The 26,934-nt window shown below is 37.5% G+C and overlaps 1 protein-coding gene across 7 annotated transcripts in view; it reads right to left on the reverse strand.

Annotated features, from left to right (window-relative positions):
* Positions 1–8,639: 8,639 nt before the first annotated feature.
* LOC145993902 (transcription factor GATA-4-like) overlaps positions 8,640–26,934 on the reverse strand; it is a 268,504-nt gene continuing 250,209 nt past the window's right edge. For 6 of the 7 annotated variants that reach the window (XM_083129810.1, XM_083129807.1, XM_083129809.1 and 3 more), the window contains 3 exons: positions 20,187–20,359; positions 17,798–18,029; positions 8,640–11,389 (listed from right to left, as the gene is read on the reverse strand). In XM_083129810.1, coding sequence (XP_082985936.1) covers positions 11,064–11,389; positions 17,798–18,029; positions 20,187–20,359 — 731 coding nt within the window. In that variant the 3' untranslated portion in view covers positions 8,640–11,063. The remainder of the gene's footprint in view (positions 11,390–17,797; positions 18,030–20,186; positions 20,360–26,934) is intronic. The other variant, XM_083129811.1, reaches the window with a different exon arrangement.

A 26,934-nucleotide genomic window follows, 5' to 3' on the forward strand; every position in this document is an offset into this window, starting at 1 on the left:
AATATTTCAGTAATTAACACACTAAAAAGATAAAAAAAAACAATTTTTCTCATTCACACACATCAAAATGTTTATCTTGGGTTCGAATCTGCTCATTTTTGTTTTGATTTCAACGTAAGCAATCTGAATCTAGTCATGTGTACTGATGATTTGTCCTTGCTCATGTAGAAGTACTTTTGTTACTGCCCTTTTAAAGCTGTTATATGTCGCACACGAGGTAACATCTGGTGGCAGCGCATTCCAACAATATGCAGAAGCAGCTTTGAAGGATGACAGGAATATGGATTTTGAGAATCTGTCCAGATTAAGTTTCTTAGAGTGTCGAGTCGTGTAGTTGTGTATGTCGTGTCTAAATTTGAGTCTGTCGTATAAGTATGTGGGTGTTTTTGTTTGCAGAATTTTGAATATCGTGCAGGCCAGATGTAGTTTTCTGCGTCGTGTCATATTCAGCCAATTAACGTCATTTAAGTAAGGCAGTATGTGATCCCTTCGTTTCAAGCTAAATGCAAAACGTATACAAGAATTCTGTACTTTTTGTGCAATTTTAGCATTCTTTTTTGTTAGATTAACACCGTAAACAACGTCACAGTAATCGAAAATTGGAAGAACTAGAGCTTGCATAAGGCGCAATTTAACATCAGTCGAAAGTAAGTGATCTAGACTTACTTATAGAATCACTTATAGAGTGATCTAAGTATACCATAAGCTTTTGAACTCTGAGACGTTACGTGGTTTTGCCAGTCAAGTTTCTCATTAAATATCACACCTAAGTTCTTAACAGTTGTGCAGTGTGGGACCCTCTCATCATTAATATTAATTGATAACCCATTTATTTGAATTTTATTTAAGGCAGCGCTAGAACCAATTAATGTAAAGCAGCATTTAGAGGGGTTGATTACAAGACCATTACGTTTACACCATTTATAAATAGCATCAAGGTCACGGTTCAGGAGACCAATTGCTGGTTTTGCATTTTTGGGGTCTACTGGCATCATCAGCTGCGTGTCGTCTGCATAACAATGAGGTACACTGTGTCGTACATTTAGGGGTAGGTCGGCGGTGAAGAGGGAATATAGAAAAGGGCCTAGAATACTTCCTTGCGCAACCCCTGAGGGTATCCTAAGGGGAGGCGATGTAGCTCCTGAGGGAAGCGTCACCGATTGCACTCGCCCAGTAAGGTAAGACCGGAACCATTTTATTGCTCCCGGCGAAAAACCGTAGTAACTCATTTTCGAAAGGAGTAGCTGATGAGATACAAGATTAAACGCCTTGGACAAGTCAAGCAACACCAATAAGGGCCATGCCCTGTAATGAGGTGTATCAACCCTTTAGTTGGTTTAAAGAGTGAGTTCATTGTCCAGAATGTAACGTCAGGCATATATAGCTTCGTGTGTACTGATCCCGAGTATTGTCTCCACTCTTGTTGCCATTTGCTTTGTAGAACCTGGTCAATGTCCTGCATGGTATTCACATTAATTCCCAACAGCATGAATATCTTAGCTTGGTCTCCCTTCCGAAACCAATATCTAGAAGCGTGTCTTTGAACCTCAAAATCAAGAGGCAAGACACCAGCTAGCACTATAGTTGACATAGTTGACGTTGTGCGAAAGGCCCCAAGAATTCTCAACAAGACGTTGCGCTGTGCCGATCTCAGACGGTCCCGGACAACTTTCTTCCTAGAAAGGAAAGCCCAAGTAGACGCTGCATAACATATAGTTGTAACAAATATCGCTTTATAATACAGCATTGCGATCTTGAATGGTATCTTAAATGCAGTATTACCCATGTTTAAGATATTGTGTAAAGCTGACTTGGCCTTAGCTGTAACACTGTTCACATGAGCTCTTAGGCTCATTTGAGCTTCCATGTGAATTCCAAGGTATTTGATGACTTGAACATTTTTAATTGAAGAGTTCTGAAACTTGAATATAGGCGCTCGAGCCAGTTTTCCCTTAAGGAGGATTTGATATGTCTTCTCCTTAGCTATGGTCAACTTAGATTCCTCAGACCAAATGGCCACTTGATTCAAGATCTTGTTAGCATTGAACTCCAAACCTTTGCGATTATTCGATCCGGTTATGATTAATAGATCATCTGCATAAGCAACACTATCTATGATCTCATCCATCCTGCTGAGAGCCAGCAGTAGTGGTTCCAAGGTTATATTCCAAAGGACTGGCCCCAGGACAGAGCCCTGAGGACAGCCTTTGTTTACACTCCTGCAGATCGTCTCATGTCCCCAAACGAACTGTATTCTCCTGTCTTTCAGGTAATCACAGATTAAGCTGTATAGAGGCTTAGGAATCTGCAACCTCCTTAGTTCTCGTAGTAAGTATGGCCACCATACATTATTGAACGCTCCGCTAATGTCAATTGTAATTCCAGTAACATACTTATAATGAGTTTGGTTTATAGATGTTATCACACGATTGACCGCATCCTCAGTAGAGCGTCCTTTAATAAACCCATACTGTTTGCTGGAATTCCTTATTAGTGTTAGTCTTTCGTTTAGTCTCTTTGTAATCAGCCTCTCAAAAACTTTGCCTAAGACATCCAAGAGGCAAATTGGCCTATAGGATTTTACATTGGATGGATCTCTTTTGGTATCCTTTAAGAAAAGCACTAACGTTGCTAATTTCCAGTCTTCAGGAAAAATCCCTTCTGCTAGACATTGGTTATAGATTGTCTGTAAACCTCCGAGAAGTTGGTTTTTAGTAATTTTGATTAACTCGTTTAGAGTTCCATCAGGACCCGGGGCTTTGCCATTTTTCAATCTGTCGATCACCGCGGCGATTTCTTCCTGTGCAAACGGTATCACCAGTGTAGGATTTTCATAGGTTACATCAACTGTAGATCTTATGTTGTTCTGGATTGGTGTGTCCTCTTCAGAATCGTCCAATGGTAGTAGTCCATCCATTATGAAGCTTACTGCCTCCTGCCATGAGCTTGTGTATGTATTGTCACTCTTCTTAAATGGTACAGGGACGAATTTCTGTGAATTTTTTTGGGCAGCTATTTTGTATGGCATGCTCCAAGGATTTTTAAGGATCTCCCGTTGTACTAGACAGGCCCAGGATTTGATCTTGTACTGTTCAATAAGCTTACCGTATTTCCATTTGGAGTTTCGGTACTTCTCTAGATAGAATGTTCTGTCTCTATCCGTCTTGGATTTTTGATAGAGTTTTCTGAGTCTCCGCGTAATGTTCCGTCTTCTCATGATATACTCTGGCCAGGCTTGTTTAGGTTTCTGCTCCTTCATCTTAGGAATATGGCCTGGCACAGTCCCCAATATGTGCGCAACTGTAGCTACATTTCCAGAGATCGTGTTATCCAAGGTTATCGGATTGTGCCTTAATTCATTTGCCACAAGAGTGCGTAGCATTTCTTGGTCACGCATATTCCATTTTCTTTTGGTTAATCTCTTGTTGACTTGTGTGTGTCGTCTTTTAAGTTTGATACAGTAGCTAATCAAGTTGTGGTCACTAACTGTCAGCTTCTCAGCAACCCACCAGTTATCTATCGATAACCGCCCATGTTCATGTTTGAAATTGTCAAGTCAATATTCGATGTTGCTCCTGCTCTATTAGAGTATGTTGGAATATCAGATCTTCTATTTAAAACATGTAAGTTTTTACTGGCCAGTAGGTCTTCCAGTTCCAAGCCACGGTTATCTGTGACCTTGCTAAACCAATGCTTTGATTTAGCATTCGAGTCCATTCCAATTAAGATGTTATTCATGGATAGGTCAGTAACAATTCTTTCCAGTTGATCCAAATAAGGTTGTATAGGATCTTTAAACTGGCAGTACATATTTACTAAAACCCAGCTATCATCTCCTAAGCAGATTTTCGTTACTATACAGTGAGATGTTGAGTAATTGTGTAACCAGAATATTTGTAAGTCACTATTGGCGATTATAGTAAATGTCATTGGTTTATCAGATATTGAGTAGACTTGCATTCGACTCGGAATGCCAACTGGTTTTCCTTTCAGGTGGTAAGGCTCCTGGATGAGAGCAATGTCTATATTATGAGTAATAATATGATTTATCACTTCTTGGGTAGCTATCTTAGAACCCTGCGCATTGATTTGAATCACTTTAATTTCATCAAGAGTTTTGCTATGTACATCTAGAAAAGGGTTATCCATAATTAATTTTAGAAATGATTCTATCTCTTATCTCTCTGTAGGTTGGACATTCTTCTTTAGCGCAGTTTCTTTCTCGTATTTTACAGGGTATACAAACCCATATGTTTGCTGACGGACAGTTTTCCTCTGCATGGGATTCTCCACATTTCCCACACACTGTCTCTTTGTTGCAAAACTTACTAATGTGACCTAGATCTTTACATTTAAAGCATCTTGGCACCGAAATAAAATCCCTAACAATAGCCACTGAAAAGTTCAAGAACAGTCTACCTTTACTTAGGATTAGGTTTCTCATGTTTGGTGATGCTTCTAAAACTACATGAGATGAGGCCTGATTCCGCCTACCAGTCCGAAACCTAAACCTCAGGTTGTTGTACATTTCCTCATCAGTCATAATATCGCTAAAGTTCATATGATACAGCTCATCCATTAGTTCCTCATCCTTGTACGACTTGGATATATCGTACAGAATTACCATAGGATTTTTCTTCCTTGTGGGTTCCATCTGTAGTCCGCATTCAAGAAGTTTAGGGTTATCTTTCATACGCTTGAGTTCCTGGTCAGATTCCAGTTCAACTATTAAAAGTTCTTTGGTTGGACGCATGTTGGTGATGCGTATCTTATCTTCTGCAGGCTTGATGTTCGACGTAATTACCCTTAGAATGTCTTTCGGTGTTTTTTCTTTCGCTTTGATGAATAAAGTTGGTTTAACAACTTTTGAGACAACTAAATATGACAGCCGGCTCAGTGACATAAATCTTACCTTTACTGATCAGAGTGAGATTGAATCTAGACTTGGATCATATAATAGTGCATCGCCGTAAATCAATTTTGGTGATACCCAGTTGTTGTAGTTTTCATGAAAAATGAGCGCAAATTATAATTTTAAATTTTCGTTATATAAATTATTCAAAGGTAAAAATTGTTATCGAGGGTTATTTTAAGGTGTCTCCTAATTTCTTTACTGCTTTCATTTGATTTTTCTATTTCCTAAAAATGTTGAGGTGTAGCTCCTTCAGCCCCCATCCCTCTAAGTACAATTAATGAAAAATTATTTTTAAAATCAATAGGAGCCAATAGTGGAAACTTGAACGTTTTGGAAAGATATTTCTGTGAAGAATTAATATTTAAATGTTTTGATTTAGTTTAATAATATTAATTTATATCTTCTCTCAAAAGTAATAGATTTCCTGTAAGAATACACACTTCTTCATTACACCTGATATACCAGTGTGTGCCCTCCACTGAGCAAACAGGTTTAAATTACATACTGTAGATGGACGTTTAATTTTGAGAAATTAAAAAATCGTGCAAATCATTTTTCTTGCCTGAAAATTCAATTTGATACCACTTGTCCTGTATGCAGCTACAAAACTGGGAATACAATGATTCCTACTATACATAGCACTTTATGCACATGGGAAAAGTTTAAAGTTTGTCTGCTCAGGAATGCTAATCGTGATTGGAACTACAGTTTCAAGTTAAATACAAGCCATTGCAGGGTGCCACCACCGGAAATCAAATCCAGGACCTTCTGGACTGGATCCAAGAGGATAACTTAAGTCACTTTGCTATCTTTAAGCACTAAAATCGCTTTCAACAGTCAAAACGTTACTTATTAATCTCTAGTACTGCTGCCACATACCTTGACAACTACTTGTCTGCAGTAGTTCTATATTAATCTTACTAATCTCGGTTGTTGTGCTACGTATATAACAATAAATTTGTTAAATTGATAGATCTCACTCGGACTTGAAATTATATTCATACGCATAAAATAACTTATCACTTAGCAACAAAAGGAAATTATTCTTGAAATTCAATTGTTGACATGATCATTATTTATTCAAAATACAGATTTAAATATGGCTCCATTCAACTTAATCTTTAAACGCCTTTATTCATAGTTCTGTGCCTATTTCCCTGCGTACTTTACTAGTGCCTATCAATCGGCACCGTATAATACAATTCCATTGCGATATAAAATAGGACTCTTCCAAGCAGAGTACAATTGTTAATTAGGGTATGTTGTGGTGTATCCAGTCGACCAGGATTCACTGGTAGGAGGTCACTGGTGTAAGCAAGATTCTGATGACAACTTGCAAAAATAGTGTATTTTGCCGAAAAGATTGACACTAATACAAATAATTACTTATTTTTCTTTCTCGAACACATGTAAATAAAAGTATTCAAAGCTGAATTATGTTATTAGTGCATGGAAATATATATTAACTACTTTGAGTTACCGTATTTATTGGTAAATATGGCCTATTGTACAGGGTGGCTCAAAAAGTCACTTAACACCCTCGGTACAAGGCCACTGCAGCGCGCAAAATGGAAATGGTGATGACCAATCGTTATCAGGCCCAGGGGGAACCGCATTGACGCCACCCGTGCAGTCGGCGGCCATCTTGATGTCCGCAATCTTGAATTCAACTTTAGAATTTTAAATGGGAAGGGGGTGATATATCAAATCAGGCTAGAATTTCACGAGAAATGCAATGGTGAAGTTTTCTTTCGGCGTATCTTTAACCATTAAAAAGTTATGACTGAATTATTGTACCAAATTTGCTCCTTTTCGAGGTGTTAGAAAAATGCCTTAAAATTTGTTTAGCGCATCGGTAATGCATCGAGATCAAAGTGATGTCTAGGGAGAGAGGTTTGCCTGCCATTGCACACGATTTTAATCAGATACATCCACGAAGAGCTGCGCATTATGAATGGTTGTCGCGAACAATTACAATGTGATGCTTCCATTAAATGAAAAGTCTTTCACAGTGACAAGGCTAATGTTTATGTTCATAAGGACGTTCATAAACAGAATATGCGGCCCTTGTCATCTGATAACTAACTTTGGACAGAAACTGCTTCACAACGTTCCCATAGTGTTCTGGTGTTCCTCCCTATTGAAAAAACTCTGTAAAAAGTACCTTCTTCCATAAGCAAGGATGAAAAAACATGTTTATTTAACAAATCTAAGTAGCCCTAAGCATTTAAGATTCCGTTGATGAAAAATTGACTAACCAATCGTGTTCCACACAGCACGCCACACCACTAACTTACCAGCACTAACCATTCAGCTTTGATCTGTCGAAAATGGGTTATCAGATAAAAAGGATTGAATATTCTGTTTATGAACTTCCTTATGAACATAAACATTAGACTTGTCACTGTGAAAGACTTTTCATTTAATGGAAGCATCACATTGTAATTGTTCGCGACAACCATTCATAATGCGCAGCTCTTCGTGGATGTATCCGATTAAAATCGTGTGCAATGGCAGGCAAACCTCTCTCCCTAGACATCACTTTGATCTCGATGCATTACCGATGCGCTAAACAAATTTTAAGGCATTTTTCTAACAACTCGAAAAGGAGCAAATTGGTACAATAATTCAGTCATAACTTTTTAATGGTTAAAGATACGTCGAAAAAACCTTCACCATTGCATTTCTCTTGAAATTCTAGCCTGATTTGATATATCATATCACCCCCTTCCCATTTAAAATTCTAAAGTTGAATTCAAGATGGCGGTCAAGATGGCCGCCGACCGTGCGGGTGGCATCAGTGTGGTCCCCTCTTTGCCTGGCAACGATTGGTTATCACCATTTCCACGTTGCGCGCTGCAGTGGCCTTGTACCGAGGATGTTGTGACTTTTTGAGCCACCCTGTAGGTTCAAACAATTAATAGCAAATGCACTAGAACGGCTAATCGGAATTTTATACTTTGCAATAGTGTTACTATTTATAAGTTGTGAACAGTAACAATACACACAGTGGCGTAGCAAGAGAAGGGCGACCGCCCCGAGCATCGCGTCCCATGGAGCTGATGCGAAAAATGTAATACATAAATAGGAGAGAGAAATAGATGGAAGGCTAATTTTGTGGACAATAAAATTAAAACATTGTTTTTATCTGGCTTAAAATTATAGTTTAACGTTAGAATTGGAATGAATACGTCAAATCAGAGACGTGACATACAGGCGGGTGACCTTGCATTCTCATCTCGCCCAGGGCTTCGCGATATGTTGCTAGTTGCTACGCCACGAATACACAATGTCCAACCAAGGTCGCCCGCAGAGCGGATGAATAATGAAATTGTAGCGTGAAAACATGGATGAGGGATGCCATGAAAGACACGAGATTAATTGTCTCTGATATCTGTGCATCATGAAAATGTACAAAAAGACAAAGAACTATTCATCTGCCAAGTGGTATATGTTTATGGAATGAAATTATAGACTTATTTATATAACCTCTTTCTCTTACCCAAATTTCTTTATTCTTGCATCTTCTTATATCAATTCGCCACTTTCAATTTTTGAGCAGGTTCTCATTCGAATTTCGACTACTAGATTCAATCTAAAGATAGGCCAATAAAATTAGATCGATGAGGCTTTACAATTCCTTGTTAACATGTTTTATCAGGTGTCAATATGAAGCAAGTTTTTGGGATTAGCAATGACAGAAATAAAGCATCTATATGGCATGGTTGAATATTTTGATTTATTATAGTTCAGTGTTGATAAAGTGCAACAGTTAGTATCAATTTCACATCAAACATACAATCACATATACAGAATCATAAACTAACTTTTCAAAAATGAAAACATTTTCATAACTTGTTTTATTATATAAATGAAGTCTTTGGTTTACTTACAATAGTGAAAGTATCCTTTTTAATCTCAAATGATTGTTTCCTTATGCAGTAAAAACTATATTATACGAGGTATGCAGTTGAATGTTTTATGAGATTCTTAAGAAATTTGTACATGAAATAGGCTTGGATATATCTACATTTTTTCGGTGCATTTGTGCAACAGAGAACTTTTAACTATAAAACCCGTCTCATGCATTTTCATAAGAGCAAACGTTTGTATTTATTTATACTTGTACCTTCCAAGTCAATTTCCTTTATTATTATAAAAAGTACAACATGCACTACTAATTCATACGTTGTAAATGGGGGAGAAGTAAAAATAACAGTGTCAGTCAAAATGGACAATCTGCAATTATTCTAATTGGAGTACTGAACTACAGGACAGTCAAAAATTAATTCATATGTTTCGTCCATTTACACTGTTCTAAGTGTAAAACTAATATTAGATTCCCATAAATGTTCATATTCCAAAAACATGCCATGGAAACTTTCAGAAACATGTGATAATATACATTAAACTTACAAATTTTAAACCAAAAACAAGTGAAATGCATTTTTTATGCGTTTAACAAAATCATCGCCACCTTTGAGGTTCTGATATTTGCAATGTGTAGGCTACGTGTATTCGGTTAAAGCAGTTTTGCTGCAGGAATTCTAGACTTGGGTTTGCATAGGTCCATATGAAACATTCAGAAGCCCCTCAAACTAAATTATTCAAATGAGATCCATCAGATATAGTAAAGTTTTTAATATTTCTGTAAGCCCGAAGGAAGAGTTAAAATTGTACGTATACAGACGAATCTTCGTATAATAGTGGGAAAATGATGTGAATAATATCTACAAAGACATTGTGTACAAAAAGTATACATCAGGGACAAGATGTAACACATTTTGCAAAATACTTCGTACGCATCGAAAATATTGACAACGTCTATAGAGATTGAATAAACAGTTTGTAGGCCCACTTGAATTCGAAAGAAAAATTCTGTCATAGTTATCATAAATATTTTAGGAAGGAAATTCGAAAATTTGAAATCATACATATGAAATCGAAAAAAATCTGAGTTTCATTCATCAAATCTAAAAAAATATCTACTTGTTGAATATTATTTGTACATAATACACAAAGTTTGAAATAAGAAGAGGCTGTTAGTACATCTGATTACATCACATCTATTGAATTAAGAAGTTGAGAGAGATTAACTTTTAAAGTACATTTTACACTGGCAAGTATTTTCTCTTTGGTGATTTATACTGTTCTATAATTCGTTGAAAATATCAACATATGTCTATAAAAACGTGGAATGGTGTGGTACTATGATTGGTATAAATCTTCACTCCTATAACATCTGAATGGCAAATATTTTTTGTATTATTCATGTCATCTATAGCATGCAAAATAGCATTATTTAAAGAATTATGATGGCTTTAAAAGTCTTTCCCATCCAAATTCTGTTTCAGGTTGTTGAAAATTTTTAATTTTGATTTGGTGGAAAGCTAATGAATCAATTCCAAATGGCAGAGGAAAAGAAGAAAACATTTTACAGAAAGGAACGATCATTATTACAAGCATTTTTGCTACATATGGTACTATTAGTGGGAGAGAATACATATGAAAGATCACTAGGTTTATACAGATAAACTTACCAAGAACAGTTATAACTTTCATGTGTTTTTACCACATAGTGCAACATAATTATGTTTTTCACATTCTGGTTTACCTGAAAATTATATACACACACAAACACGACATTGCACATGACAATATAGTCTTATTGCACCTTGAAGTCACCCAACCATGTGACGGCAAATTCATTGCCGTAGTCATAATCTTTCCTTGCCAACAAACATTCCAACAGCACACTAGAGTGTACTCCATTTTGACAATGTATGAATCGCTGAAAAAGAAAGTATGTAAGAGTAGCCTATCGTATAGGCTCACTTTAATACATAGTTTCACACACACGCACACTTTCACAGTTATGTTAACATAACACTTGAACATATCTTTAATTTTTATAAACGTATAAATCATGAAAAACGAACGAACTCTACATAGCACTTGCTAGATGTTGCAAGTCAATAGTGATGGATAATGTTATGGCACACATATTCCATGAGAAGAAAAAGTTGACAAAATCACAGTATTAAAACATGAGCTGCTTTCAATTTTAAAAAAAGGTGAACCACATAATACTTCAAGTGCAGAACTCATTAAATGAAAGTAACGGGGACTGCAAAAGAAACTTTATATTTTAAGTCGTGGCCATGAGTTTGGTAGCCATATGAGCATGGTTCATCATGACGTAACTAGCATCTGGGGTAGGACATGATAGTCCAAAGAGTTGTTCGGATCCGTGCATCCTCTGTGCGACTCCCGGTGAAGTCATAAATGACATCGGAGATTCCCCGGTTCTTGTGACCACTGGCTTCACGTCCCCTTCTGTCTTGATCGTAGGTGAAGCTGAGGAAGGATTACAAAGGGTGGATCTCGAACTATGGTTGAATGACTGACTGCTTGAAGATTGAGATTGCTCCTGATTACTGTCTTCTGAATTGTCTTGGTGATGTTCTTTTCCTTCTGAAAGAAAATTCAACCATTATCTTGCAAGAAACTGCAAAGGCAAATGTACACAAATACATTAACCAATGTAAGAAATACATAAAGTTGTGGGTAGCCTATATCCAGAATTTCCACCTGGGAGGTGTAAATACGTTATTAGGGCATTGCTCGAAGTGAGAAGAGATATAAGGGGGTGGAATTAGAACTAAAATTACTATAAATCGGGCCTTTGTGAAAAATTTAGATTGCTATTGAGAAAATTTTGAGAGGGGTTGTTAGGGGAATGTTGGGGCGCCTGGATAAATATCTGAATAAAAACTAATGCCTCAAATATGTAAATGCATGAGAGATATTGAATATGAATTAAATACATCTGGTTTTATATTAATTATTAATAATATAGTAATAGACTCGTTAAATGCATAATACATTTCATCAACTTACTTCTACATAAAATTTATCATGTATTTCTTAAATCCTTAAATTATAATTAGTAGGGATTGTATTAATGGAAACAGGGGGATATAACGGGTGATTTTTTTTAACCTGAATCATTTGAATATCTTGAAAAAAAATCATCCTACAAAAAAATGTTCGAAATAAAAAGTTGATAGTTTGGAAGGGGAAGTTTAGTGGTGCAACAAAACAACACCCCCTCCCCCTCTTGGAGGTGGGGCGGGGGGCAACTTTGAAATTTCAAATAGAAACCCCTATTTTTTATTACAGATTCGGATTTTACGGGAAAAATTGCATAAGTTTTGTCTGAAACATTTTTTTCGATTTTTGATAGATGGCGCTATAATCGACAAATTTTCATTTCTTGAATGTTTACACTTTAAAACCAATGTATTTCATTTCGCAATTCATTTAAATTCAAAAAATAAAACATTCTCGTGCATGAACTTTGTACTAATTCTTGACAAATCTTTTGAGATTTCATTAAGCTGGTAATTCGCCTATTTACAACATTTAAAAGTTAGATTCAATATTTGTTTATTTTTTTATTGTGTGAAAGATGCTTAACAAAGCTACAACAGAAAAATAAAATAAAAAAAATAAAACAATTTCAAGAAACAGTTCCTTTTTAGACTTTTCCTGTTAAATCATTGTTTTTTAGATCACAAGAATGCTCCGAGCGATTAATTTGACTAAGCTGTTGATACTTTTTAATATCAATGGATGTATTAACTGTAGAATAGAAAATTGAAATGGTTCTCGTGTATGGAGAATCTAGCAGGAATCTCCGTCAAGCTGTCGTTGTTTATGCTGAGCGTTTTCCAGGCAGGGTGCGTTCTTTCGCTTCGTTTCAACGTACAGTCAATCAATTTACTACCGAAGGAAGTGTTAAACCTAAACAAAGGAATTTGTTTTACAACAATTTCAAGTCCTGGAACAAAAATGTTTTATTTTTTGAATTTGAATGAATTGCGAAATGAAATACATTGGTTTTAAAGTGTAAACATTCAAGAAATGAAAATTTGTCGATTATAGCACCATCTATCAAAAATCGAAAAAAATGTTTCAGACAAAACTTATGTATTTTTTCCATAAAATCCGAATCTGTAATAAAAAATAGGGGTTTCTAATTGAAATTTCAAAGTTGCCCCCCGCCCCACCTACAAGAGGGGGAGGGGATGTTCTTTTGTTGCACCACTAAACTTCCCCCTCCAAACTATCAACTTTTTATTTCGAACATTTTTTTGTAGGATGATTTTTTTTTCAAGATATTCAAATGATTCAGGTTAAAAAAATCACCCAGTATAGTGTGTGTCCGGAGCTACCGAGAATCACTATTAGAAGAATTACAGCTTCCGTGGCAAGAGAGTTCTCCTCCCATTCTCCTTCTCTGTGGTTCATGCTAATTTACACATAAATATGATTGCGTGCAGCAGATTCAAAACAACTACACATAATTTATTTAATTTATTCATTTCAAATGTGTGACCAATTTATTCTGCGACCACACAGGTGTAACGTAACTAAGCTAATGAATAAGATGCGTGAGTCTTAATAACAAGTAATTTGCTGGAAAACGAGGTGACATAATCAAATTACGTAGGAAATAAACCTGCCGTAGTTGCAGGAAATTTTCGTCGGCTTGAAAATACGTACCTTATTTTTTTTTTAAGAGAATAATATTGTTTAATAACGGTAATAAGATTTATCTACACTAAATTTCTAAGTGCACAGCCCTGTGTTTATGATATGCGTTCATTCATTGCTATCCTGTGACTAATTGTTACATGTATAATATGTCCTTAAATTTACCTATCAAACGGAACTGCCCATATTCCCCACCGCTGTACTCATATATTACCATCAGTGGGAAAAATATGGGTTTTGCAGACTTTTGTTTGTGCATTTCTTATTGCTCTACAGAAAGAGATTTTTATTCATGTGTACTACCAGATACAGTGTAAAGACTGATCTTCATTTTGCAATATGAAACTAATTTTTATTTCAATACATCTCTTAATTATTAGCAATCAATTTAGCCTTGAGGTGGTCATATTCCTACAACTTCCAATATGCCTGTCGAACCTTCTAGCACCTCCTTTCAACTCCACCTATGGCTAGGATTCGGACTATAACGGTAGTCGGTCCCCTTTTTCTAGTCCCTTTTGGACGTAAAACGGGTCGCCAAAATGTACATTTTCTGTGACAATGGCTTATTGGCATAGAATTACTGCAACAATACACCCTCTATACTATTAGTATGAACTGTGGCATAGTAACAGTCATTCACATCTGACTACAGCACGGTTTATATTGAAGGTATGCACCGCTGCAGTTATGTCGGAGAAAAAAAAAGCGATTGATGTGTCGACTTTAGTCTCTCTGCATGCCGGTAAGAAGAAACGGATGGCAGGTCTGTTTTGAAAACACACTTAGATAGTGTAGTGCTTTGCAGTAGATTGTTATCTTCAAATATTTCGTAACCTTTATTCCATTTATATAAGTGTCGTAAACAATTCGAATTTTTATATTAAAATGAGTACATTTTGTCCAGTTTTACCTTGAGGAAAAATGAAAAAGCACCGTTTTGTTGTTTTAAAAATCTGATTACATCAGAGTGGCTGTTCATTCGAAGGTCTTCATTTGTGCAATAGTCATAGTAGAGAAGGGTGAAAATAAATAAAGAGATGATGGATAGGCATAGGCGTAACTTGGCGGGGGCAAGGGAGGCACAAAATTTCAGTTTGATTAACATTTTCAAGCTAATAGTACCTTTGTTAACCTCCTGGGACCGAAAGAGCAAAATAATTAAGAGTAATATTTGTGATTTTGCAAATATCACAGTTACATCATATTATTTATTTAGTTAGTTTGAAAAAACTTCGAACCTGCCCACCCAAAGTTGACCTCCAAGTTCGATTCTTCCCCCTCAAAATTAGGCCCCAAGTTTCACCCATGTGGATACAGTTCGACGAGGCAGGCCTGTAGGCAAGCACGGGCCAGGGAAGGACTGGCCCCTGGCGCTAACGACAGCCCCCTTGATATTTTTGTATAATTTGTTTGCAGTGAAGAATGAAAAAATGTAGACAGAAATTATTTTGCTCACAACTTGTTGAAGGATAAATTCACAGAACGTGAACAGCAGCTATTACATTCGTTTGTCTTGTTCATGGGCAGAAGTCTGAGTAGCAGAGACTTTAGAAAGTTCTTTCAATGGGTGTTTCTTTATCTGTACCATCCCTGTCGCAACCTCCCCTTTAGACAGAAATCTATGACTTGGACTGATGTTCCACGTTCCTTCCACATCAGCACCAAAGGTTAACAGCTCCCAAGTTTTGCGTACTATGGGGAGTTTTATTGCTTCGGCGGGGGGTGGATTGTACGGTAGGCACTATGATTCTACTTTTTTTCTTGTATGGTGTAAATATCTGTATCATAATTAGTATGGAGTGTGTGATTCTACTTTTTTTCTTGTATGGTGTAAATATCTGTATCATAAAGTTGACCTCCAAGTTCGATTCTTCCCCCTCAAAATTAGGCCCCAAGTTTCACCCACAGGGCACCCTGATAACCAGCGCCCCCCGGAGAACAATTCTAGTTACGGGCCTGTGACGACGTAAGCATAAATTGAGGAAAGTGATAACAAATGAAGGGTAATGAGTCAAAACAAGTGCACAACTACGAAAACGAAAACATTCGGTAAATATCAGAACAGTGTTGGCGATTAGGAGGGGGGCGAAGGGGGGAGTTCCAAGCCCCCAACTTTTTTTCAACTTGTGCTCCCACACTATGCTAAACCTTATCTACAAAGGGACAGTAAACTGCCTTTGCCCCACAATTTTGGCACCTTGCCCCCCTAGTTTTGGAACCCAATCGATGCCACTGATCAGAAGTGATCACACCCTCCGAAGGGCGGCCCTCATGAGGTCTGTGAGGCCAAAGTGGAGTCGTTAGGATGAGGAATAGAGGCTGAGACAGTGTCCCTCCCAATGGGAATTTGGTGAGGGTCATCCCATCCCCCCCACCCTTGGCCCAGCATTCATTTTAAAAAAAGAGAACATCAAAGGCAGGAAAAGATGGCAAAATGAGGACAGACTACTGAAAAGAAAGTGCACGCCCCCGCCCTTCGAAAATCCTGAGCACGCCAGGAGGGTACCCGATCCTGAGGGCGAAGTAAAACCGCGAGGATGAGAGAGGTTGAAGCAATATAACCACCTTCAGCAAACATAGACGTCCGGGGGGGGATGGGGGGCAAGGATGAGCAGTTGTCTCCCCCTAATACTCTCGCCTAGAAATTTAGTGTAGAGGAATCTTATAACCGTTCTTAACGAATATTATGCTCTTGAAGAAAAAATCAAGCCGACGAAAGTGCCAAGCAACTACAGAGGGTGAGGGGGATGCATTATTTCCTTTGTAATTCCACTCTCTCACTTCGTTCTCTAGCAACACCAGGGGCGCCGACTTGTCAAAATTATTGGGGGGGGGCTCTGATCATTGAAATAAATTAATTAATGACTCACTCCCTCTCTTTTTTAAGTTTTGGCCTCAGTGTTCGAAATCTCGTAAAAGTCCATGAATTCCTCCAAAATATTAAAATTTTCATTTACAGTTCGAATACAATATGTCAATTGTTCACAGATGGATATGTCACAAGTTTCGTCAACCATAATAGCAAAATATTCACGACTTTTAATATCTGCTACCACGGAGCGCAAAACAGATCTCCCTAATATATCAATAATCTCTTTCTGAATGTCATGTGTGAGCCATTTGTAGCCCGAATGTCTCATCCACTCTCCTAGTTCATGGACATCTTCTTTTGAAACTCTTTTTAGTAAAAATGTTAACAATACTCATAATTATATACTTAGTATATAGTAATTAGTCATGTGTTTTGCTGTCTCTGGTCATAGCCCCCCCCCCAAAGTTGATGGTTTAGCGGTCTCAGCCCCCCAAAGTTGATGGTCTAGAACATTTCAAATGTGTATTTAAAGTTAAGTTCATGTGGCACAATTCAGAGTAAACTTTACAAGAGAAGAAAAATAATACATTAGATTCTCTTAAGCAAAATTATTTGGGGGGCTCTGCCCCCACATCGTTAACATTGGGGGGGCTCGAGCCTCCCACCCAAGCCCCATGGAGTCGGCGATTATGAGCCACACTCCCACATTTGTTCATTAGTTGTGTTACGTCTGTGTGTCTGCAGAATAAATTGATTGGTTTGCGTTATTTTACTTTGCTTTTTGTGCCACTTTTGGCTAATTTGCGAATATGGGGATGAGTGATGATCAGATGAAATCCATGAATGCCCAGGCCGGGATTCGAACCCGGAACCCCTGGTGTCGTAGCGCGATGCAGAATAAATTGTCCATACATTGATGTGTAGTTGTTTTGAATCTACTGCACGAAACCATGTTTATATGCAACTTAGTCTCGGAGCCACAGAGAGGGGAAATAACGAGGGGGGAGCAGAGAACAATGGTGCCACTGAAGCTGGAATTCTAATACAGCGATTTTCGGTGCGTCCGGACAGACTCTATACACGTCCCTGTTTCTGCATTATAACAGTGAGATGGACTGGGATAACATTTCACAGATTTTTGTTTTTAGTATTTAGAACTAATGCATAAAATTTAGATCTAATTTATAATATTTAGAACTAAATTAACCGTTTTGGTTTATGAGTTTTATTAATACGAGATGAAAATTAATTAACAAATATATTTTTTTTAAATATGTAAGTTGAAGGTAATTTATTTCGAAATATTATAAATTAGTTCTAAATATATATAAGTTAGTTCTAAATAAGTTCTAAACAATAAACACCAACATCCGTTAAGCGTTATCCCTACAAGTAATGAGGTTTTTCTATCCCCTACTGAACTTTCATCAAATCCTCTCCTCCCCTCCCACTCCCACTCCCCCTTAATCAGAGGGTCTGAGAACGCCCTTGCCAGCCAAGATACGTACGGGATCCATTCTTCTCCTTGTTCTCGTCCTCCTTCTTCATCTGGTTCTTGGGCTTCCTCTTCCGCGTCTGTATCCCGTCTTTCCTCATGGCCAGCGGACGGTTCACCCCGTGCAGCTTGAAGTAGAGGCCGCAGGCGTTGCAGACCGGCTCACCCTCGTTGTTCCGCCGCCACAGGGTGGTGGTACGCGTGCCGCAGTTTGTGCAACAAAGGCCTAGTCGTCTGGTCGCCGTCTGGAAGGATTCATATACATCAAAAATTACGAACAAAACCAGAAGCGTCAATGGAGATAGTTGGAAAGTCTGTACCATTTTTGACTGCCTTAGCATATTCGACTCAGGGTGAGAAAATGGCGGGTAGGGGGTACATTTGCGTCCCTGCGAAGACATAATTTGTATTACTTTGCATTCTTGCAACAAAACTATTCCAAAGGAAACAAAATTACAAATGTAACAATAAGTTGTTTTTTTGTGTACAGTCACCGGCATTAGAAATGGGACACCTAGATCCTGAAATATTCGCTTCCATTGAAAACCAATGGCAAGTTCTGTCACTGCCGTAGAGTTCCCTTGCAGGGAAGCCAGTATTTAAGGATATAGCTGTCCCATTTTTCTTGCCGGTGACTGTACATATGCAATGTTAGTATATTACGAACAATCATAATTACCTACATAATATAATGTTAACGGAAAGGCAGAAAATATCAATTAATGAATATAAACCTATTTACAAGTTGGTATAATTGAAGTTAATAAGACTGCACATATTGGTGCAGTCTCAGTAGACAGAAATGCAAGCTCGACCAGGACTCGAACAAGGGTCTCTGCCTATTTTTCGCTGCCGCTGTTTACCTGTGAGCAATTGACTAGATCAGTGATATCGAAAGGTTATCTCAGTAGATGTCTACACATATTTAAGGATGTTCCAGTAGTACACAATGATCTCACTGTTGACTAGCCAAAACATATCATAATATTAACGAAAAGTCACAAAGAAAACCACATAAACGTGTAAGATCAAAATATAAAGAGGAATTGAAAATTAGCAGAAAAGAAAAATTAGGGAACAGAAGAAAGAACATATAAAAGAAGGAAGAAAACAAAGAAATATGATTAAAGCATGACCGAAAAGGGAAACAGTGAAGTAATGAAAAAGTAGAATGAAGGAAATAGAGAGATAGAAAGAGTAGATGAATAAAGTAGAAAAGGAAGAAAAAGAAAGATAACTGAAAAAAAGAAATGTTGCTTGTGCAGCATAAATATATAGAGAACTAAAAATATAAGTGCAAATTTATGAACTCCGATTTTGGTATTCAAATATAGCAAGGTGGTTTACCGATTAGAATCACTTTAAATAAATAATAATGTAGAATAATGTACGTAAGGATTTAGTAGTACTTTAATCTCGTATTCAGTCAATGGTGTTTATTAGGCTCTAAGAAAGGAAAAGGAAGGAAACAAAGTATATGTTCTGATGGGGTGAAGCTCATACAAAAGGAAATGAAATATGTAAACTATAAACACACTTAATTTTATCTTGATTTAATATTAAATAACTTTTATAGGCAAAAATAGCAAAAAAAAATATGTAGAACAATATATAAAATAGTAATCATGTTAAACCGTAAATGGTATCATTATCATTAAGCTGTAAGCAAACATGGCAGCTGATATTTTGCAAACTCATTTAAAAGATTCGCCAAATATCAGATACAAAGACTGTAAAAAACCTTTTAAGATACAATTATATGGGACATCCAGAATGTATTATTTTCACTGCAAGAAAAGTTCCCGAAATTATTATGGTTTCATTCACATTTAACATCCATAGTAGGCTCATATATACAGTATCAGAAACAGAAAATTTTATATTTACCTAGAGTATGTTTTTATTTGTTTTTAATCAAACTGTTCAAATATTTTACAAGGCAGTTTACCAGAAAAAATCTTTCTTAAAAAAGATATATGTACGGTGCCAATAAGGTTCCAAGCAATATTAAGTGTGTTTTGAAAATATAAAAAATTGATTACATTTTTAAAAATCAGATTTAAGTAAGAAATTATTATGATTTTAATTACCCTGAAATACAGTGGCCTATATATACCAGCTAGCTGTTATAATGCCACGCCTGGGGTCAAGTTTCTAGATTTCCAATGTTTCCAACCTAGATTCATTTTCGTATTATGCTCTCCGAGGGACATTTTTCCATATCATTAAATGGGATGCTGATATGTATGCTATTATAAGGAATATTTGAGTAATAAAAACTTATAACGTGTTGCAAAAAATGTCTCCCTCGATATACATTTTTCAAATATCACACTATGTCAACACATTACATTTCCACATTACCATTATTAGGATGTTTTCGAAACTGAAGATGAACTTACAAGTCTTTTGGAAGGCTTGATGAGGGGCCTGTTCATCCCATTCATCTTGTGGTAAAGCCCGCAGGCGTTGCATAGATAGTGGCCCGTTCCGTCCCGTCGCCAAAGTGGAGTAGAGATGGCGCCACAGTTCACGCATTCCCTGCCTTCCGAAAAGGAGTAGTCCATTTGGCTCTCTGGAAAGAAGGAAGGAACGCAATTGAAAACACAACTATCCACTTTAAAGCATTTTCTGTAATAGGAGGTGTACAAAAGATTGGCCCTTCCTTTAACAGTGGTTTTGTAAACCTTCCATCAAGAGTGTTTGAAAAGTGTTTCATAAACAGTACATGCCGAAGGGTTCGTTGTATGGCTGTATAATGATAGAAATTAGAAGGGTACTACAGCTCACTAACGAGATTACAGTAGGGTCGTTCGGATTGGAATACCCTCATTTAATTTTTTATAATGAACAAACATATAAAGGGACTCCCCCATTGCCTTGTAATCAAGGGGTCCCGGGTTCGATACCCGGTGGAAGCACAAGTGGTTCGGATCCCACTTTAAACTGTAGGTCCAGTCCCGATTAGCCTTACTGTGCATAAAGTGGACTTAAAACAGTAACTCAAACCAAACCAAACAAACATAAGACCATTTTGTTTCGTATGACAGAACTGAAAATTTAAAACCACAAGGACCCAGCACTAAAGTGTTCTACGTCCATATTAATTAACACCACACATCGCGATTAAGCAAACGTATCTCCTTCCTTTCTTGTAACTTTTACCAAATTTCAAGGACATGGTGTATTCAACCAAAGTGACAACTAGACAGTCACATCACACATGCTACAGGCAACCTGGTGGGAAATTGAGTATCGACTGAACATCCTCTGTGCAACTCGTGGGGCGCATGTAGAAATGTACTAAATTTACTAAAAAAAATCTACTAATTACAACATGCTCACAGAAACTTTATGACTATGTATATTCATTGATGTATAATTCATTTGGATACATAAAATACATGTGGAGTTACAGACAGTTGCCATTAGGGCTTTTCAATTCGAACACCCTGTATACTTCTCATCATTATGAATCTAAACATTAGGTCGATTTACGTAAACTGTAATATCTGTCGAAATATTCTCCTTTTTTAATTTCTATTTCAGTTAGCACTTGCTTTTTCAAACCACTAGCATAATCTCTCCACACTGAACTGTTACGAATCAGAAGGGCAGAGGTTTCCCACTACAGGAACGCTATCGACGAAGCCTCCTGTCTCGCTCGCTCCCTCTTACAGCGCTATAGCAGCGCTGCTCGCTCTGCAGTCCACACGTGCGGACGAGAATGAAACTGATTTTTAGAAATCGAGACAGGTGTTTATAAATAGAGCCCAGAATGAAAAGAATGTTTAGAAATAGAGCCGAGAATGAAAATAATGTTTTGAAATCGAGATGGGAATGAAACATGTTTAAAATTCGAGACGAGACAGATATTTAGAAATCGAGCGCAGAATGTAACGGATGATTAGAAATTAAGACGAGAATGAAGAGAATGTTTAGAAATTAAAAAGGGAATGAAACAAATGTGTAGAAATCGAGACGAGGATGAAACAGATGTTTAAAAATCCAGACGAGACAGATATTTAGAAACCGAGACGAGGATGAAACAGATGTTTAGATATCGAGACGACAGATGTTTAGAAATCGAGCCGAGAATGAAACATGTTTAGAAATCGAGACAGGAATGAAACATGTTTAGAAATTAAGACGAGGCAGATGTTTAGAAATCGAGCGCAGAATTAAACGGATGTTTAAAAATTGAGACGAAAATGAAAATAATGTTTAGAAATTGAGAAAGGGAAGAAAGAGATGTTTACAAATCGAGACGAGACAGATGTTTAGAAACCGAGACGATACGGAGTATGAGAGGACATTTACAACATGAGACGAGAACGAGGCAAATAGATTCTACTTATTAATCATAAAAATAAAAATCCAATAAATAATTTTCTTAACCCACTACTATAACTAACATATTCTATAACTAATAAAACAATAAGTTATATATAAATATAAAGAAAACAATAAATTCAAGTCTTAATAGAGTTACTAATAAATGCCTCCGTTTAGAGATTGAACCGTCAAGTTTCGTCTCATACCATTCCTATGCGGCGCGGAAGCGCAGGGATGACCGTGCTGATTCCACGACTGAAGAAATTAGTTCGTTTAATCTTTCGTTCCGGAGCAAATCATCGCTTAAACATCCCTGCATCTGTTCCTTCTCCGCTATCACCCTCGAGAGGAGAAAATGAAGACGTGTTCTGGGACGCGAGCCTCATCCTTCATGTTACCGTATCGCATCTCAAACGGCGATTGGTTGGGCGAAGGCATCCCGGATGCCTTCAAAGGGGGCGCTGCGAGGTACCGACAGTGGCGGCGGGCCTCAAAAAGAAACATCCAGACGGAGTAAGAAAAAAGACGATCTACACGAGCTAATGACGTAGGAGGCTGGCATTGTAAATGAAGCCTGGATGTCAGCGTTGATAAAGCACAGGCTCATGCCTCTCTCTCTTCCTCTGATCTTCGTTAATACCGAATTAGAAATTCCACTGTTGGCGTGACGCATAACTTCCAGGAGTGTCACAAGTGAGAGGGGGCAGCAATGTTGCCAACATCAGCACTCTAGAAACTGACGAAATTGCTACGTTCGTAGTTTAAAAAAAACAACAGGGATATTAAACCTACTTTTCATTCTTCTTTGTTCCTTCCTTTCATCATTCCTTTGTTTTCTATCTTCACTTCTCCTCCTTTTTTCCTTCTACACTCCTCCTTTTTCCCTCCTCATTTTTTCCCTTCTTCACTCCTTTCCCTTCTTCACTCTTTTCCCTTCGTCCTTTTGTTTCTTTCTTCAATTCGTCATTTACATCCATTCTTCTTTCTTCCTTGTTTGCCATTCTTCCTTCCACATTCATTCTTTTCTTCATATCCTCCTTTCTTTCCTCTTCCTTCTTTTATTGCTTCCTTCTTTCTTTCTTCTCCATTCCTCATGTTCTTTCCTGAGTTTGCCTTAAAAACGAAATGACTACACCACGATTTGGTTTCGGTCCATCATTTCTATCAGTGCCTGTAAAAGTATTTACTCGTTGTTAATTAATACCAAAGCCTGAGCATGGGAGTTCTTTGTAATGTCTCTACATTCAATTATCATTCAACATCTTCGTCTAAAGGGTTGTGATAGGAAAATATAAAAGGTTACATATCACAATCAATTGTTTGGTTCCCACAGGCAGAGCGATAAGATAGCAGCGTACTAGGTAAATGTTTTAGTCCATTAAATTATATCTTTGTGGTTTCAGAGTAATCGATAAGTAACGATTGGTTTCGATTCTTGTCTAGTGCAGACAAATGGAGGAGTCAAGAAAGAAGATGGGTATCACATAAAGTTGACGATTCCAATTTCACATTTGTAGGTTGTCTAGTTTCGAAGATATCAAATCACTGAAAATTCATCAATTTTTGACATTCCATTATTTTACTTGTATAATCAGATGCACTGGCCGATCGAAATGATATATGTCGCTGTAAGCAAATATTAATTTTAGTACTTCGTCTCTTTTAGTTTCGGAGATATTTGCTAGTCTTAACAATATGCTGACAACTGAGTATACTCTTATTAAAGTACAGTGGGGTGCACATGTATTGTCTTTGACAATTTTAATTAATTTTCCTATTGTATCTAACGTGTTTTTAAGGAATGAATTTTTACGTACGCTGTTGCAGAAGTTGTCAGCATATTGTTTGGCTCTTTGTTTGAAGTCTGAAAGTTCTCGTTGCGTAAAATAAAGTCAATATACCTAGGTTGGTGATAAAAAATCTACTTTGCAATAGTTTAGTTACGTATTTCACTCACATCGCTCAAAAAGCGTTGATAATGATTGGATACGTTCATGTAAATTTGTGGAATCTTATTATATTGTAGTGTATTAGAACTAACTTGACCTGGTAACACTGAAGCAGAGCTCGAATGAGATAACACGTCAGCGATTGTTCAGTGGGCATAACGTTTCTGAAGCGAGCTTTCCTTCTACAAGTGGCGCTCAAATCGTTCCGAAGTCTGCACTGAAAAAAGGGTTTAAGTGTTCTTGCAGAGTTGAACGACTACTTAGTTTTTCTTAAAATTATCCAATTATATCGTGAAACGTCTCACTGTTCCTCCCAGAAGCATTATGGTGATTCACTCTGACGTCACAACACAAATTTGTTCGGAAAAGGGGGGGGGGACAGGGGACGAAGTATTATCTGGTAGGTTCTTGCTAAGTATGCTCTATCTAGAGTTGATCCGGGTGCTCTGAAAATCCCATTCCTGCGAACACAGCATAATTTTAGGCATATTTATTTTCATGTCATTTTAACTCCATGTAAAGTCGAATATAAACAAAATCCAGGGCTCTTGAACTACAAATCTCACAACCGCGGTTGCAAACTGAACGGATATTTATATTTACAAATATTTGATAGCATATAAAACAAAGTTTGTCCAACTTGAAAATGAACTCTACGATGTTAGTCACATCCAATTGCATAAAAAAAAATCTCAATCTCGCCGCCTTCTCTTTGCTTGAAACTTTCATTGACTAAAAAAATCTTCATTCTTTTTTTTTAAAGAATGCAATATTGTTTATTAACGGTGATGATAACACTCTTCACCAAATTTCTAAGTAAAAATATTAGGGGGCAACTGTCACTCGTACGCTCGCCTACGGTAAAAGAACTATGGTAAGGTAAGAGCAGTGATGTGCCGTAGACTATACGTTTACGTCTACATGCGTTGTCTACACGTAATCTACGCGTAGATTACATTGGGTTGTAGTTTACATAGACTACGTAGAAAATCTAAAGTGCATTAAAATTAATTTTCAAGGGTTTCATGAAAAGAAAGTGACATTTTCAACTATATTGGTTCCTAACGAAATGAAAAGAACCCTATTTACAACAAAATTTCTCGTCTCTTCTATTATCAACTATGGAAGAAGATAAAATAGTATGCAAAAAACAACAACAGATGGCAGTCGTGAGCCAAGAGTGGTCTTTTTCCCATAAAACACTAGAATATTTCCTATATTAGGTTTCTTCCTAGGTGAGAAATTGTTCGAATTTTGAAGAAAGAGTATGAAAAGTTATCCTTACACATCAGCAACTGATACGCAGTATAATTTTCTTTTAATTCCACGGCGCCCTTTGCTAAGTTATCACCTTTCGCCATGTTGTTTACATAGATTACGTAATCTGTGTGTATAAAATTGTCTACGTGTAGAATGTAGACTATCGTTGTTTACGCGTAGATGCACATCACTGGGTAAGAGGCAACAGAGTAGGAAAGCGAGGAGAGGGAGAGAGAGAGAGAGAGAGAACAAAGAGACAGGACTAGGAGTGGCACTCATATATAAGAGGAAGGGAGAGAAAAAGACAGACACGCACACACAAGGGTGGTGGGGAGAGAGATAGACAAGAATTGCGAGAGAGGAGTGTGGATAAGGAGAGAGAGAAGTGTTGAGAGAGAAACAGAAGGGGGAACAAGAGGAAGAGAGTGCGGGACAATAGTTGAAAGATAGGGACGAGAGTTGAGAAAGGTTTGAGAAAAATAGAGGGGGACAAGGTTTGTGAACGAGAGTTGAGAAAGACTGAGAGAGACGAGAGTAGAGAGAGAGAGAGAGAGGGGGGGGGAGGGAGGGAGAGAGAGAGAGAAAGAGAGAGAGAGAGAGAGAGAGAGAGAGAGACGAGAGGAAAGTTGACAGACAGAGAGAGTAACAGAGACAAGAGTTGAGGGTGAAAGACGAAGAGTTGAGAGAGTGAGAGTCAAGAGTTGAGAAAGGGAGAGACAATAGTTGAGAAAGGGAGAGACAATAGTTGAGAGAGAGAGAGAGAGAGAGAGAGAGAGAAGAGTGGAAAGAGGGATTTTATTTCTTAACATGATTTCCAGTATACTCAAGCTATTTACAGATCCACAAACTTTATGATACAGATTCGAAGGTCCCCAATAGACGCCTGTATGTACATACTAGCTGTATAGCCTACTTTACTGTCGCGAAGTCGTTTCCATTGGTCGAGTTAGCAGCAGGGCCTGCGAGGGAATGAGGTTCCTCCTGGCCTAACTAACGAAGCGAGTACTAGCCCGAGTCGTTTCCACGAGGAGAGTAGTAGCGTTTGCCTCACTCGCTCTAGTGTACTCGACCTGAAGAGCAAGAAATAAATTAAACATTTGTGGATTGAATTTATCTTACTTCACATTTCTGCCATCTTGTGGTTAATTTCTAAGATGAGAATGAATACCAGTGATAAAATGAAACTGAGGAAAGGACAATCACAAACATTATGTGAACGGGACACAACACAAGAAGGATTATACTGGCTGTATAGGCCCAGACGCAAGAGCCTGGTTGGTCCGTAAAATGCAGTCCAAGGTGTATGCAGTACGTGGAAAAGAGTTGCAACCAGAAGTGTACGTGACTGTTCATAGTGCCTTCAAAGTACGGAGAGTAGTTGATGGACAAAACATTGTCACCATACATCCCGTCCATGCAGATTGAAATGGGGGCGAGGGGGAGAGAAAACTTCCCCAAAAAGATCCGAGTATCTCGGTTAAACATAACTTGACCAGTGTAGCCAACATCGATGTGTTTTCCCCACTTCCTAAAGTTGTATTGCGGATGTAAAAAAAATTAGTTTTTTTTTATTTTAATAAACAATTCACACGTAAATTTTTAGATT

Source organism: Lepisma saccharinum, chromosome 10, assembly GCF_977018435.1.
Source record: "Lepisma saccharinum chromosome 10, izLepSacc3.1, whole genome shotgun sequence".
In the NCBI taxonomy this organism is placed as follows: Eukaryota; Metazoa; Arthropoda; class Insecta; order Zygentoma; family Lepismatidae; genus Lepisma; species Lepisma saccharinum.